Raw genomic sequence first — 14,469 nt, 5'->3', positions numbered from 1 at the left:
GTATCTTCTCCCCTTGGGGGTAGTGCAGCTTCCATTCTTCATGGTTTGGTTATTGTTGCACGTGTCACCTTGTGCCTCTGAGGTATTAAAATGCTCAAACAGATTTAGTATTAATATGGGAATAATTTTTTTTAAAATTCCTTTTTCTCCCCACAATAGTGTAGTACAACATACCGTCTCAAATCACAACAAAAACCCCACAGTCATCAGCTGAGGACCCCTCTTGTGAATAGATGTAATTAATAAAATTATCTGGCAGATGTGATTATTCTGTTAGGAAAGTCACCAACATTTGTGTCAAGCTTTTGAGAGGGAGTACGTGAGAGTAGTTGTGCCTTACCTCCCTCAGAGCCTGATTTGATAGTTGTTCATGGCTCAATAGTCACTGCAAGAAAACCAGATTTAGTTTTTCTGCTAAAAGAAAGAAATGGAATGAATGAAAATGCCACTTGTGCACCATTTATGGCTTATTAAAAAAAAAACACCTGTTCAGGTGAGTTTCTTAAAGTGAATGAACTGCCCTTCTAGTAAGAAATTAGTATGATTTCTGGTAGCTGGTTGCCTACGGACTTATTTATTAAGCCTCAAATTGGACTTTTTTTTTTTTTAAACTTATCTGTGTTACAGAAACTGGAAGAGAAGTTCCGACTGAACAGGCGAGAGCTGATAGCCTTCGAATTTCCAGTGTTAGTGGCCTTGGAATTTGCTCTCCATCTGCCTGAACACGAAGTGATGCCACATTATAGACGTTTGATCCAGAATTCCTAGCACAGGCTACCCTTCCAGGAAGGGTCTTAAGACTGTTTCTATTCAGCATTATCAAGCTGTAGTTACTACTGGAAATGCAAAAATAGGACTCAATACCAAACTTCTCTCTCTCTTCAAATACACAATTTTTCCAGCAGCAAATGGGGAACACTGCATTGAATTTCCTAAGACTCTCAGACTAAATGAATTCATGTAGTGTTTACTACTCAGAGCAGGTGAGGAATGAGATGCATATTAATGAAGAACTAATAACTGATGCCAGAACTGGGGGGGAAACAAACTCTTACCACAGGGACCAAAGGAGTAAAATTAGTTACCCATATCAGTCATGCAAGAACAAAAATTAAACGACAGCCTCCATTCCCATCTGTCTTACAATCACCTGTACACTTTGCAAGCTAGTCAAGTGCATTCTTATAGTGCTCTGCTACAGACTTGCTCCGACTTACAAAATGACTTATTAACATTGTGGAAAAGCTTTTAAAAAGATATCTTCACTGTGTCAAAAAGAGTGTGCCAATTTATTTTTGTACCTGCTATTGGAAGTGCACTTTTTCCTGTGGGGTGCCTGTGTGTGTGACATTGATTTGGTTTTGGTCCACGTGGGCTGGTTTGGCTTTTTGAGAGGATATCATTTACTGATGCTGAAGACCAAGGGGACTTTCTGTGTTTACTTCTTGAAAACATAACTACTGGAAAAGTAGTAAATGGGATCATTTTTGGTCACTTGTTTTTTATCCCTGATTTTTCAACATCTTTTACCTTTCTGAAGATTACACTACAACTGCAAGAGATGAATCAGCAGCTGACCATATGTTTCAGTCTTGCATATGGTAAAGAGGAAAGCATTTAGTTTGTGATTTACATGTAATAGTTTTTAAATGTCTTGTGTTAAGCCACATGCATATTTTTAACCTTCGCACTTTTCCCACTGTGGAGATGGTTAGACTTGCACTTTGTAGTGTTGTATTTCTGTGCTCTATGTTAGAGTGCATAAGCAGCACATTTATTGTGCTACATCTTAAACAGTATTTTATAAAATCAAGAGTAGGGCTGAGCAGTATAATTGGTGTCTTAAGGCTTTGATAGGGGAGACGCCTCATGTTGGTAAATTTTAGTTTTTAAATATAGTTGACTGCAAAATTTAATTAATGGCCATTTAAATTGTTACATACGGTCCAGTACCTTTATAGACATTGCAGTACTGGAGTTTTAACAGTTTGTTTTCTGCAATTTACATGGGGTTCTGGCTGGACAACCAGAAAAGCTGGACAGAATCACTCTAGCTCTCCAGTATTATATATGCTATGCTCACATGCTGAAGGACATGTATTAAAGAATTAAATTATTTTTATATATCTATCTATAACTGATGCCCAACCTACTCCAACTGCTGATCCACTTGATCCCCATCATGCCTGAAACAAACTCCAATAAAATCAAATACTTAACCTCTGTGGTGTACAAAAATTAATCTGAAAACAAATCTCAGCTAGGAAACTCCAACTGCAGCTTTATCGCTATATGTTGGCGAGGGTTTGTTCGTGGTATGGAAATGACAAAGGAGTGGGACAAACAAAGATATAAACACACTAATCTTTGCTTTCACTTATTTTAAGCTATTTGATGTTTTCCTCAGCTATACCTGGAATCACCTCAGTCAAAGGTCCTAACAGAAATGTGAACCAGTCTTTTTTGTAGCCCTATCCCTTTAATCCTAGCGTGGCAACAAGAACAGATGCCTGAAAAGATTGCTCTGTAGAACATGGAAAGGTCGTAGAAAAAGAGTTAGGATGAATAGGAATTTTGTTGCTCCTTCTCCATTTTAAAAGAGTTACTTACAAGTATCTCAAAACTGCAATAAAACGTCCTCTCTGTAGACTGTATATAAAAACAAAAGTAATTAGATTCCAACCTGATTTGGAAAGAGGGGGAGGAGAGAGAATGAAATGGTGCCTCTAAGATGTGCTCCAGCATTGCTGAAATCCCAGCATTGCTCATTCACTGGAAAGACATGACACTAGGTTCCCCCATCAGACATGCTACTGTTCCTTGATTCGGCCAGCCTGCTCCATTCTTCTAAGGAGGCAAAGAACTGAAGAACGCAAAAGGCCTGTGCAGAATTTGTTTTGTAATGATTACATTTCAATACGCTGCCTGCTTAGTCATGTAGTAGGGCCAGTGTCAGATGCACAGGTTCCCAAACCAAAACAAGGGTGTCATGTCTAAAATTAATCCTTTCAGCCTTGCCCGGGTCCCTTTAATTTAAATCATGTATGTAAATTCCAGCTTTTTTCACTAAAGAGCTTTGTTGTTAATAATGGGACTGTCTAAAAATACAAGGAAGTCTTACCTGTGTATAAAAACTTCATTTGCCTTGAGTTTGGTTTTCATATTGCTTTATAGTTTGGCTGGGAGAAAGGGTATTGTAACTGCAAAATACTGACTGAAGGATGACAGCAGTCACTAGAGATGTTACTGAATCATGTTTTCATGTCTATTGTCTTTGCTAATGCTACCTAGCCCAGCTCTACAGTTTACATAGGTTTCTGGGTGAAATCTGATTGCTGGAGACTTTCTGCTTTTATTTGGAATAATGTTCAGCTACAGTTTGGATGTTGAATAAATATTTAAAAGATAAAAATGTTGCACTGTTCACTTAGGAACATATAAAGCCATATTGATACTAAACATCAAAGCACAAAGCTTGGGTCAGTATAATTATGGTTAAGCCAAAGGATTGTATTTCCCCTTTCTCTCCCCAGGCCTGTGAAGACACAAGCTGAAGTGATAAAGGAAATCTGTACCAAACAAAAAATTATGATTGTTTGCCTTTGTCTTGTACAGAAATGACAGCCGATTCACAAAATTTTAGTTTTGATTTAAAGTGGGTCAGGAAATAATTCATTCCATATCATTCATAATATTTTGGAATTATGTAACATACACTTTACCATACAGAGGTTTAAATAAATAAAAAAGCAGGTATGTTCCCCCAGTAATAGCAAGTAAAACTATTCAGTGCTATCACTTGTGTGTTGAAGAGGGGTTTTTATTGCAGTTGTCGTTGTCTTCTTCTGGGACATAGAAAGCTACTTGCTTCTGCTGCCATTTCTGACTATATTTATGATTTGTACAAATTGTGAATTTTCTGTTCTTCTGTAACTTGCAAGAAGGAGGAAAGAAAAGCACTCGCAACTATCAAAACCTTCAAACCCATTGTCAACATAGGAACATGAACTTACGTAAGCCCTAATGTTGAGCTTCTTCTAAACAGGTGGACTTTTTTTACACTGTTGACTTCAGAGGGGCTCCAGGCTGGCACAGTGATCTGCTTGCATGGAACGTGTAGCGGGACTGTGGCCTTAATGGTGTTTAGGCCATCCTTAGCTCTTACACTAAAGTGAAAAGGTAAGGAGTTTGCAGGAAGAAAATCCAGTGTACAAAAATCCAGAAGTATGCACACCATAAACCTTTGAAAAAGGAATTTATTACTGTAATAACCGCCTGAAAGGGAGGTTAATGTATTTGTGAATAATGGAGATCATTAGTAAATGTCTGGATGGCAGAGCTGTGCTGCTGAAGAGCAAATACTGGGTTTTCAATAACAGGTGTTAGCAAAACAAGACGAAAGGGAAATAGTACACTATGAAAAATTGCCAAGTGTCAGTAGAGCAGAGAAGAAAAACTCCCAGGGGGTAGCAGTGAGAGAATCCTTCTGAAAGCAACAATCTGTCAATATTTCTGAAGCAGGAGTTATTGAAAATGAGTTTGAGATGGTTTAAATGGCTTTGAAGCTGCAAATGGGATGGTTCTAGTTCAACCAGAAGGTTAAAAAGGCTCAGACAACTCTCTCTTCGGCTGCCAGCTACTCTCTGATCTAGGCGTAGGGTTCCCAGCTCACACAGACATACTTTTATTAGCTCTCAGCTGATCTAGCACACCAAGAGTAGCAGTAGTGTAGTCGCAGTAGCATGGGGGCGGCAGCATGTGCTAGCTGCCCCGAGTACAAACCCCATGGCGAGGGGCGAGGGGCTGATAGCAGGTGCTGCCACCGGCGTTACCGTAAGCCACTATTTTTAGCATGCTCATTCAGATGAGAGCTAGCACAAGTATGTCTGTGCAAGCAGGGAATCACACCCTTAGCTCGTAGTGTAGAGTCTAGACATAGCCTTATTTCACCTGCGTGACCCATAGTACGTCTTGTATTCCTACCCCCAGAGTCCCTAAACCCTTAAACTCTTGTGGCAAAATGGATAATGTGAAGTGAAAAATGTACCAGGCCTGATCCAAAGACTACCATTGAGTTCAATGGGCTTTGGATCTGGCCCTCTATAGACACAAGGCTGCCAGGTGTCATGCCTGTCCATAGCTCAGCTGAATTTGCACACATTCAGCTGGACTGTAGGAATGGGCTCTAACTGCATCTCATGGCCATCTGAGGCTGCTGTGGATCCTGCCTGGTTGAGCCTGCCTGACCCACACCTGGTGTGCTTGGCACAAAGGGGCAGGGCCCCAGGATGTTTCTGAGGAAAGCCCAGGCCTTGTGCTGGGTCAGGGTCAGGTACAGCCCCACCACTGAGTCAGTGTCCCAGGGATGGGGGGGGCTGCAGGATGATCTCCCACCTTTATGCAGCCTGTGCTCCTCACTGCTGCACTGGAGCCTCTGCATTTATTTATTGACAAATAAAACTTGCAGAATTTTAAAATATTGTGTGCAGAATTTTTAGTTTTTTGGTGCAGAATGCCCTCAGGAGTATAACATCGTTTCCCCAGCTCTTATATCCTGTGGAGCAACTTCCCTCTCGGTCTGAATCTCTCAGCTTCCCTGCAGCACCTCAGTGATGTGCCGGAGGCAGCAATCAGGAGTCCCACCCTTATTGAAGTGCCAACACCAAACTGCCAAGAAGACTGGAATGATTTCCTCCCCTTCTGGTGATACTGCTCTGGACATAAGGATATTTTAAAAGGGTAGAAATGTCATATCCTACGAACAAGCAAACCAGTTTCAAGAGAAGCCTTGAACGAAAACTAGGGGGGTTGGCAACACCTTTGGACTGGACTAATTGCACCAAATGGCAAAGATTTCCACCAGAAGATACCTCTGGCCCCTCCACAAGCCTTCATACCATCCTACCCATGTTTCCAGTTACACAAACCGAACACCGTGCTATGCTATCCACATGTTCCTGGACAAAAGTTTTGTGTCAGTTATGAACACGTATTTAGTACAACAGAACAAAACAAGTAAAAGCCTGTTGCCACTTCACTCTGGTTAGGAGAAAGATACTTGTTTAAATTGAAATACAAATGAATAGTCCCAAAATTCCTCCTCTGCAACACATTCCTCCCTTCCCCTCCGGGCCATAGAGTTTGTCACAGGCTATGGGATGAGGAATTTGTGTGGGAGTCCACTATTCAAATGTTGACGGCATGTTACAGTAACAAGTATTAAGCGCAGAGTATCTGCTTTCCTCTTTTATTGCTGGTAAACTGTAACCAAGCCGCATGCAGAAACATGCAGCATGACAAGTACGAGCATATATTTATGGAATGGCCAGGGAAAATACTATCAAATGCTACGTTTGAGATCTAATGTATGCTGGTTAAGAACATGAGAATGGCCACACTGGGTCAGAACAAAGGTCCATCCAGACCAGTATCCTGTCTACTGACAGTGGCCAATGCCAGGTGCCCCAGAGGGAGTGAACCTAACAGGTAATGGTCAAGTGATCTCTCTCCTACTATCCACCTCCACCCTCTGATAAACAGAGGCTAGGGACACCATTCCTTACCCATCCTGGCTAATAGCCATTAATGGACTTAACCTCCATGAATTTATCCAGTTCTCTTTTAAACCCTGTTATAGTCCTAGCCTTCACAACCTCCTCAGGCAAGGAGTTCCACAGGTTGACTGTGCGCTGAGTGAAGAAGAACTTCCTTTTATTTGTTTTAAACCTGCTGCCCATTAATTTCATTTGGTGGCTCCTAGTTCTTATATTATGGGAACAAGTAAATAACTTTTCCTTATTCACTTTCTCCACACCACTCATGATTTTATATACCTCTATCATATCCCCCCTTAGTCTTCTCTTTTCCAAGATGAAAAGTCCTAGCCTCTTTAATCTCTCCTTATATGGGACCTGTTCCAAACCCCTAATCATTTTAGTTGCCCTTTTCTGAACCTTTTCTAAAGCCAGTAATCTTTTTTGAAATGAGGGGACCACATCTGTACGCAGTATTCAAGGTGTGGGCGTACCATGGATTTATATAAGGGCAATAAGATATTATCCGTCTTATTCTCTATCCCTTTTTTAATGATTCTTAATATCCGGTTTGCTTTTTTGACTGCCGCTGCACACTGCGTGGACATCTTCAGAGAACTATCCACGATGACTCCATGATCTTTCTCCTGAGTAGCTGTAGCTAAATTAGCCCCCCATCATATTGTATGTATAGTTGGGGTTATCTTTTACAATTTGCATTACTTTACATTTATCCACATTAAATTTCATTTGTCATTTTGTTGCCCAACCACTTAGTTTTGCGAGATCTTTTTGAAGTTCTTCACAGTCTGCTTTGGTCTTAACTATGTTGAGCAGTTTAGTATCATCTGCAAGCTTTGCCATCTCACTGTTTATCCATTTCTCCAGATCATTTATGAATAAGTTGAATAGGATTGGTCCAAGGACTGACCCTTGGGGAACACCACTAGTTACCCCTCTCCATTCTGAAAATTTACCATTTATTCCTACTCTTGTTCCCCGTCTTTTAACCAGTTCTCAGTCCATGAAAGGATCTTCCCTCTCATCCCATGACAACTTAATTTACGTAAGAGCCTTTGGTGAGGGACCTTGTCAAAGGCATTCTGGAAATCTAAGTGCACTATGTCCACTGGATCCCCCTTGTCCACGTGTTTGCTGACCCCCTCAAAGAGCTCTAATAGATTAGCAAGACATGATCTCCCTTTACAGGAACGATGTTGACTTTGTGCTACAATTTATGTTCTTCTATGAGTCTGACAATTTTATTCTTTACTATTGTTTCAACTAATTTGCCTGGTACTGACATTAGACTTACTGCTCTGTAATTGCCAGGATCACCTCTAGAGTCCTTCTTAAATATTGGCGTTACAGTAGCTATCTTCCAGTCATTGGGAACAGTAGCTGATTTAAAGGACAGGTTACAAACCATTGTTAATAGTTCCACAATTTCACATTTGAGTTCTTTCAGTACTCTTGGGTGAATGCCGTCTGGTCCCAGTGACTTGTTGCTGTTAAGTTTCTCAATTAATTCCAAAACCACCTCTAATGACACTTCAATCTGTGACCATTCCTCAGATTTGCCACCTACAAAAGACGGCTCAGGTTTGGAAATCTCCTTAACATCCTCAGCCGTGAAGACTGAAGCAAAGAATTCATTTAGTTTCTCTGCGATGACTTTATCATCTTTAAGTGCTCCTATTGTATCTCGATGGTCCAGGGGCCCCACTGGTTGTTTAGCAGCTTCCTGCTTCTGATGTACTTAAAAAACATTTTGTTGTTACCTTTTGAGTTTTTGGCTAGCTGTTCTTCAAACTCCTTTTTAGCTTTTCTTATTACATTTTTACATTTAATTTGGCAGTGTTTATGCTCCTTTCTATTTACCTCACTAGGATTTGACTTCCACTTTTTAAAAAATGCCTTTTTATCTCTCTCTGCTTCTTTTACATGGTTGTTAAGCCATGGTGGCTCTTTTTTAGTTCTTTTACTGTGTTTTTTAATTTGGGGTATACATTTAAGTTGAGCCTCTGCTATGGTGTCTTTGAAAAGCGTCCATGCAGCTTGCAGGGGTTTCATTCCAGTCACTGTACCTTTTAATTTGTGTTTAACTAACCTCCTCATTTTTGCATAGTTCCCCTTTCTGAAATTAAATGCCACAGTGTTGTGCTGTTGAGGTGTTCTTCCCACCAAAGGAATGTTAAATGTTATTCTATTATGGTCACTATTTCCAAGTGGTCCTGTTATAGTTACCTCTTGGACCAGATCCTGCGCTCCACTCAGGACTAGATCAAGAGTTGCCTCTCCCCTTGTGGGTTCCTGTACCAGCTGCTCCAAGAAACAATCATTTAAAGTATTGAGAAATTGTGTCTCTGCATTTTATCCTGAGGTGACATGTATCCAGTCAATATGGGAATAATTGAAATCCCCCACTATTATTGAGTTCTTTATTTTGATAGCCTCTCTAATCTCCCTTAACATTTCATCGTCACTATCACTGTCCACTGGTTACATTTATTCAAGATAATTATACCAAAAAAGATTGAGAGAACTACAACATATATTACTTCAATTAACAGGTGAATGCCATATGAGCTAATTTAGAAGTACCAGTCGCCTAAAAGGGATGAAAGATTAAGTGCAAAGAACATGTAGAAAAATTGCAGAAATTAATGGTCTGAACCTTTGGTGGGAGGATGTCTCACAAAATCATATCTCTAGATGAAAACAACAGGAGTCTCTGGATTTCCTGTTCAGATTTTATATTTGTAATAAACAGGCTTGTTTAATTTTTTAAAAAATTCAGAAAAATCAAACACTGATGTAGAACCATAATAGCTGTAAAGTTCAAAAAACTATTTTTCAAATACTCAAGAGTAAGAGGGAATTGATGGCTCAGGGATGGGAAATTGGATATAAAGCTTTTGTTTCTTAATTGTTCTTATGAGTGAGCTGTTACCATCTTGAGCTGTTCAGTAATCTACCTGATATTATTTTGGTGGTCTCAGTCCATTTCCCAGTGGACAGGTGGCCATATAAAAATGTGCACACAGGAATGGCACTAGTTGGCATTCTTTGCTGAGGAACTAGGCCAAGGGGTGTCTGGGCATGGAGAGCGAACTATCCTCTTGCCTCATGATGCCCCTTTTAGATCAGGGATTGTTCACATTAGTGGAGAAGCTTGTAATGCTTCTAGAGCTTCACTTTTCTGTGAAGAATATCACTCTCCAGGGTTAACAGTACATTTCCTTATAGCTAGGTATTAGTAGTGCCTAAGCGCCATACACAGCCCTTGCTCTCCATTGGAGAAGACAGTCAGTACCACTTTGGATCTGTGATGCAAAGGTGTCGGCAGACTGTATCTCCCCCTTGTCAAACAGCATTCCACCTGCACAAATGCCAGGAGTTACATCTATTGCGGTGACTAAGTTGTACCAGTCTTTTGATATGTCATAGAATCTTAGCTAGCCAGTTTGCAGGCCACACCTGTTAATTTCCAGAAACATAAGTGATTCCACCATGATATACGCTCTCCTGTGTTTGGGGACGCTGGCATATAACTAATCGTCCCCTCCTTCTAAACAAGTCACATTTCTGACTGGTACTGTCCCCATACATATAGTTATGGGGAAAGAGAGAAAAAGTGCTTCAAAGTCACCCCTTCCCAAAATTTCAAGAAATCATCTCTCATGCATGGCCATCTCTTTTTCAGGTCATACGTCAGGCACCATAGCATGGATGCAGCCAACAGCATTAGAAGGGATTTTTCCATTGCTGTAGAAACGTTACCCACCTGAGTGAGGGTAGCTAGGTAGATGGAAGCATTCTTCCTTTGACCAACCTACATCTACACCAGGAGATAGGCAGGTATAGCTACAGCACTCAGGGGTGTGGATTTTTCACATCCCAGAGCACTGTGCCTATGTCAACCTAAATTTTAAGTGTAGACCAGACCTCATTCAGAGGTAGGAGAGAAGGTCAAGCCTCTGTACTTCCAGATCCTCTTTCTTTGCTCCATCTATGGGCCAGTCAAAGAGACAAGCCGACTCTGTTTAACAGATTACTGAAGTAAAATCAACACCAATTTAGCTTCCTGCTCTGAACTTCAGAATAATTCACATATTCATACACTGAGCCATGAGGGAACCTAGTGACAGAGGATGTGGAAAAAGCTAATGTACTCAATGCTTTTTTTGCCTCTGTCTTCACGAACAAGGTCAGCTCCCAGACTGCTGCGCTAGGCATCACAACGTGGGGAATAGATGGCCAGCCCTCTGTGGAGAAAGAGGTGGTTAGGGACTATTTAGAAAAACTGGAGGTGCACAAGTCCATTGGGCCGGATGAGTTGCATCCAAGAGTGCTAAAGGAATTGGCGGCTGTGATTGCAGAGCCATTGGCCATTATCTTTGAAAACTCGTGGCGAACGGGGGAAGTCCCAGATGACTGGAAAAAGGCTAATGTAGTGCCAATCTTTAAAAAAGGGAAGGAGGATCCTGGGAACTACAGGCCAGTCAGCCTCACCTCAGTCCCCGGAAAAATCATGGAGCAGGTCCTCAAAGAATCAATCCTGAAGCACTTACATGAGAGGAAAGTGATCAGGAACAGTCAGCATGGATTCACCAAGGGAAGGTCATGCCTGACTAATCTAATCGCCTTCTATGATGAGATTACTGGTTCTGTGGATGAAGGGAAAGCAGTGGATGTATTGTTTCTTGACTTTAGCAAAGGTTTTGACACGGTCTCCCACAGTATTCTTGTCAGCAAGTTAAAGAAGTGTGGGCTGGATGAATGCACTATAAGGTGGGTAGAAAGTTGGCTAGATTGTCGGGCTCAACGGGTAGTGATCAATGGCTCCATGTCTAGTTGGCAGCCGGTGTCAAGTGGAGTGCCCCAGGGGTCGGTCCTGGGGCCGATTTTGTTCAATGTCTTCATAAATGATCTGGAGGATGGTGTGGATTGCACTCTCAGCAAATTTGCGGATGATACTAAACTGGGAGGAGTGGTAGATACATTGGAGGGCAGGGATAGGATACAGAGGGACCTAGACAAATTGGAGGATTGGGCCAAAAGAAATCTGATGAGGTTCAATAAGGATAAGTGCAGGGTCCTGCACTTAGGACGGAAGAACCCAATGCACAGCTACAGACTAGGGACCGAATGGCTAGGCAGCAGTTCTGCGGAAAAGGACCTAGGGGTGACAGTGGACGAGAAGCTGGGTATGAGTCAGCAGTGTGCCCTTGTTGCCAAGAAGGCCAATGGCATTTTGGGATGTATAAGTAGGGGCATAGCGAGCAGATCAAGGGACGTGATCGTCCCCCTCTATTCGACATTGATGAGGCCTCATCTGGAGTACTGTGTCCAGTTTTGGGCCCCACACTACAAGAAGGATGTGGATAAATTGGAGAGAGTCCAGCGAAGGGCAACAAAAATGATTAGGGGTCTGGAACACATGACTTATGCGGAGAGGCTGAGGGAACTGGGATTGTTTAGTCTGCAGAAGAGAAGAATGAGGGGGGATTTGATAGCTGCTTTCAACTACCTGAGAGGTGGTTCCAGAGAGGATGGTTCTAGACTATTCTCAGTGGTAGAAGAGGACAGGACAAGGAGTAATGGTCTCAAGTTGCAGTGGGGGAGGTTTAGGTTGGATATTAGGAAAAACTTTTTCACTAGGAGGGTGGTGAAACACTGGAATGCGTTACCTAGGGAGGTGGTAGAATCTCCTTCCTTAGAAGTTTTTAAGGTCAGGCTTGACAAAGCCCTGGCTGGGATGATTTAATTGGGGATTGGTCCCGCTTTGAGCAGGGGGTTGGACTAGATGACCTCCTGAGGTCCCTTCCAACCCTGATATTCTATGATTGTCATCTGGTTTGACCTCCTGCATAACACGAGCCATAAAATGATGGCACACAGAACTTCCTGCAACAAGCCTATAAATTCTGGTTCAGCTAGAACGTATCTTTTAGAAAGACACACAGTCTTTCTTGATTTAAAGATTTCAAGTGACAGAGAATCCATCACAACCCTAGGTAAGTTGTTCCAGTGATTAATCAACCTCACTGTTAAGATTTTGCACCTTATTTCTAGGGGATTTAGACACAATTCTTCAACTGAAATGAATGGAAGTGATGTCTAAATCCCCTAGCCTGCTTTGAAATCTTAACATAAACCACATCTATGCTACGGGGACTATACCAGCATAGCTAAGTGTAAACCAAACCCTAATAGACTCTGGCAGGAATCCACCTTTTCTCCAAGCTGCCTTGAGAGATCCTTACCCAAAGGATGACAAAGACATGAGCCCTATAGAGGGAGAGAAAAACACTTTCTATTTGAAGAAAGTAGCAGTTCAACTCATACGGCCTGAAACAACAAGGTGCTGACCTCCCACTGAAATCCCTGAGACTGGGTATCAGAATTTAAAACTAGAGTCATGTGGATGGATCAAAAATGATCAGGCCTTGTTTACTGCTTCATTCTATGTCAATCATTTTTTCCCCTTAGAACTACTTTTTAAGCATTTGTCTTTTGTTTTCTTTTTCAGTAACCTAGAGATAAACAGGGAGGACATGGTGCTACGTAGGGAGTCGTCCCAGTCAGCCTTTTTAATTTAGTGCTTCCAGAGCTGTGGGCCCCACCCATCTAGCATTGTCCGATTTATTTTAAAAACCAAAGGCTGTGGCCTTTAATGGAAAATTGAGTTCTATTCAGATCCCCATTGTGTCCCTGGATAGGAAAATGGAAAGTTTTAGCTTAAAGCTGCTGGAGGCCAAAATGTGAATGTTTAGTGAAATTAATTGATGTTTGTCCATGCTAATACCAAGGAAGTTGTAGTTTGTGACCCAGAGACGCCACTTAGTTTGAAAAGTGATGGAGGGTGGGATACAGGTCTCTGAGCCCATGAAGGGAAGAGGCTGAATTATTCTTTTCCAACTGCATTAAGGATTTTGGAAAAGACAGGTTGGCTTTCCCTCTACCAGGACAGCACATTATGCCCCTGGGTACCATAGGCCTCACAAATTCCCATCTTACAGTATTTTGTGGGCAAGTGCAATGTGCAGCCTTTGATGCGAGAGGAATACAATACCTAAAGTGGCCTATAATTCTCAGCCTGCTCTCCAAGGCTGAAGAGCATTCTGTTGGGCTATGCTAGCTGACTCTTTACTCGCTTCCACAGGAGCTTGTGAAAAACAGAGCAGGAGCAACCTGGATTTGACAGTGCATAGAATGTGGGTGTTTACTCTGGAGACTTGGAGACCAGACTCTGCCCCCTTTCCCCTCCCACCCCCCCACCCCCCACTCCTGGGTAAGCACCCAAAGCTAGCTTTACCAACTAACTGAACATTCCCTGTATAGGGGACTCCCCAGTGGCATAGGTCTAATGTAGTGACTACTATGTCCCCCCAGTCCCCACCCTCAGCATAGCTGAGGAAAAAGAGTTTTTAAAATAACCAGCTGCTGGCACAGTTCCTGTCCCCTTAGGGTCATGGACAGTTATAGTAGTGTTCTACCCATGAACAGAAGAACAAGTGAGGATGCTCTTGCACCAGGGGCAAATCCACAACCACAGCCAGCTACAGGACTGGGAAGAAGTTAACCTGGCATGAGTTTCCTTGTCCCTTGCATCTGATTCTGTGCTGAGTACAGCTGGAATTGTCTCCAACAGACCTTTCAGAGTTGCTGTTTTATGGAGGATTTAGATGCCTGTTGTCTACAGACCTTAAAATTATAGGCAAGTTTTCTTAACATTCTACTGCTAGAACTGCTGAAAAGACACGACTGCGTGTATTACTTTCACCTGTGACCCAGGATGTCTTTAGAAACAAGGAGCCCAGTTCTATTCTGATCTATGCTGATGTAAGTAAGAAGTAATCCCATCCAGGTCAATAGTGTTCCACAGGTGTAAAAATCAGTGTCAGAGGGGAAGCATTCCCAAGATGTTACA

At 42.0% G+C, this 14,469-nt stretch overlaps 2 protein-coding genes across 3 annotated transcripts in view; one reads left to right on the top strand and one right to left on the bottom strand.

Moving 5' to 3' along the window:
- CABLES1 (Cdk5 and Abl enzyme substrate 1) overlaps positions 1–4,202 on the top strand; it is a 110,392-nt gene extending 106,190 nt beyond the window's left edge. For both annotated transcript variants that reach the window (XM_073331398.1, XM_073331397.1), the window contains one exon: positions 628–4,202. In XM_073331398.1, the coding sequence (XP_073187499.1) occupies positions 628–768 (141 nt within the window). In that variant the 3' untranslated portion in view covers positions 769–4,202. The remainder of the gene's footprint in view (positions 1–627) is intronic.
- The window catches only part of TMEM241 (transmembrane protein 241), a 202,576-nt gene that overhangs the window by 87,061 nt on the left and 101,046 nt on the right, over positions 1–14,469 (bottom strand).

This window comes from Lepidochelys kempii, chromosome 2, assembly GCF_965140265.1.
Source record: "Lepidochelys kempii isolate rLepKem1 chromosome 2, rLepKem1.hap2, whole genome shotgun sequence".
NCBI lineage: Eukaryota > Metazoa > Chordata > Testudines > Cheloniidae > Lepidochelys > Lepidochelys kempii.
The sequence above is the reverse complement of the archived record's forward strand: the minus strand, read 5'-3'. Positions and strand labels throughout refer to the sequence as shown.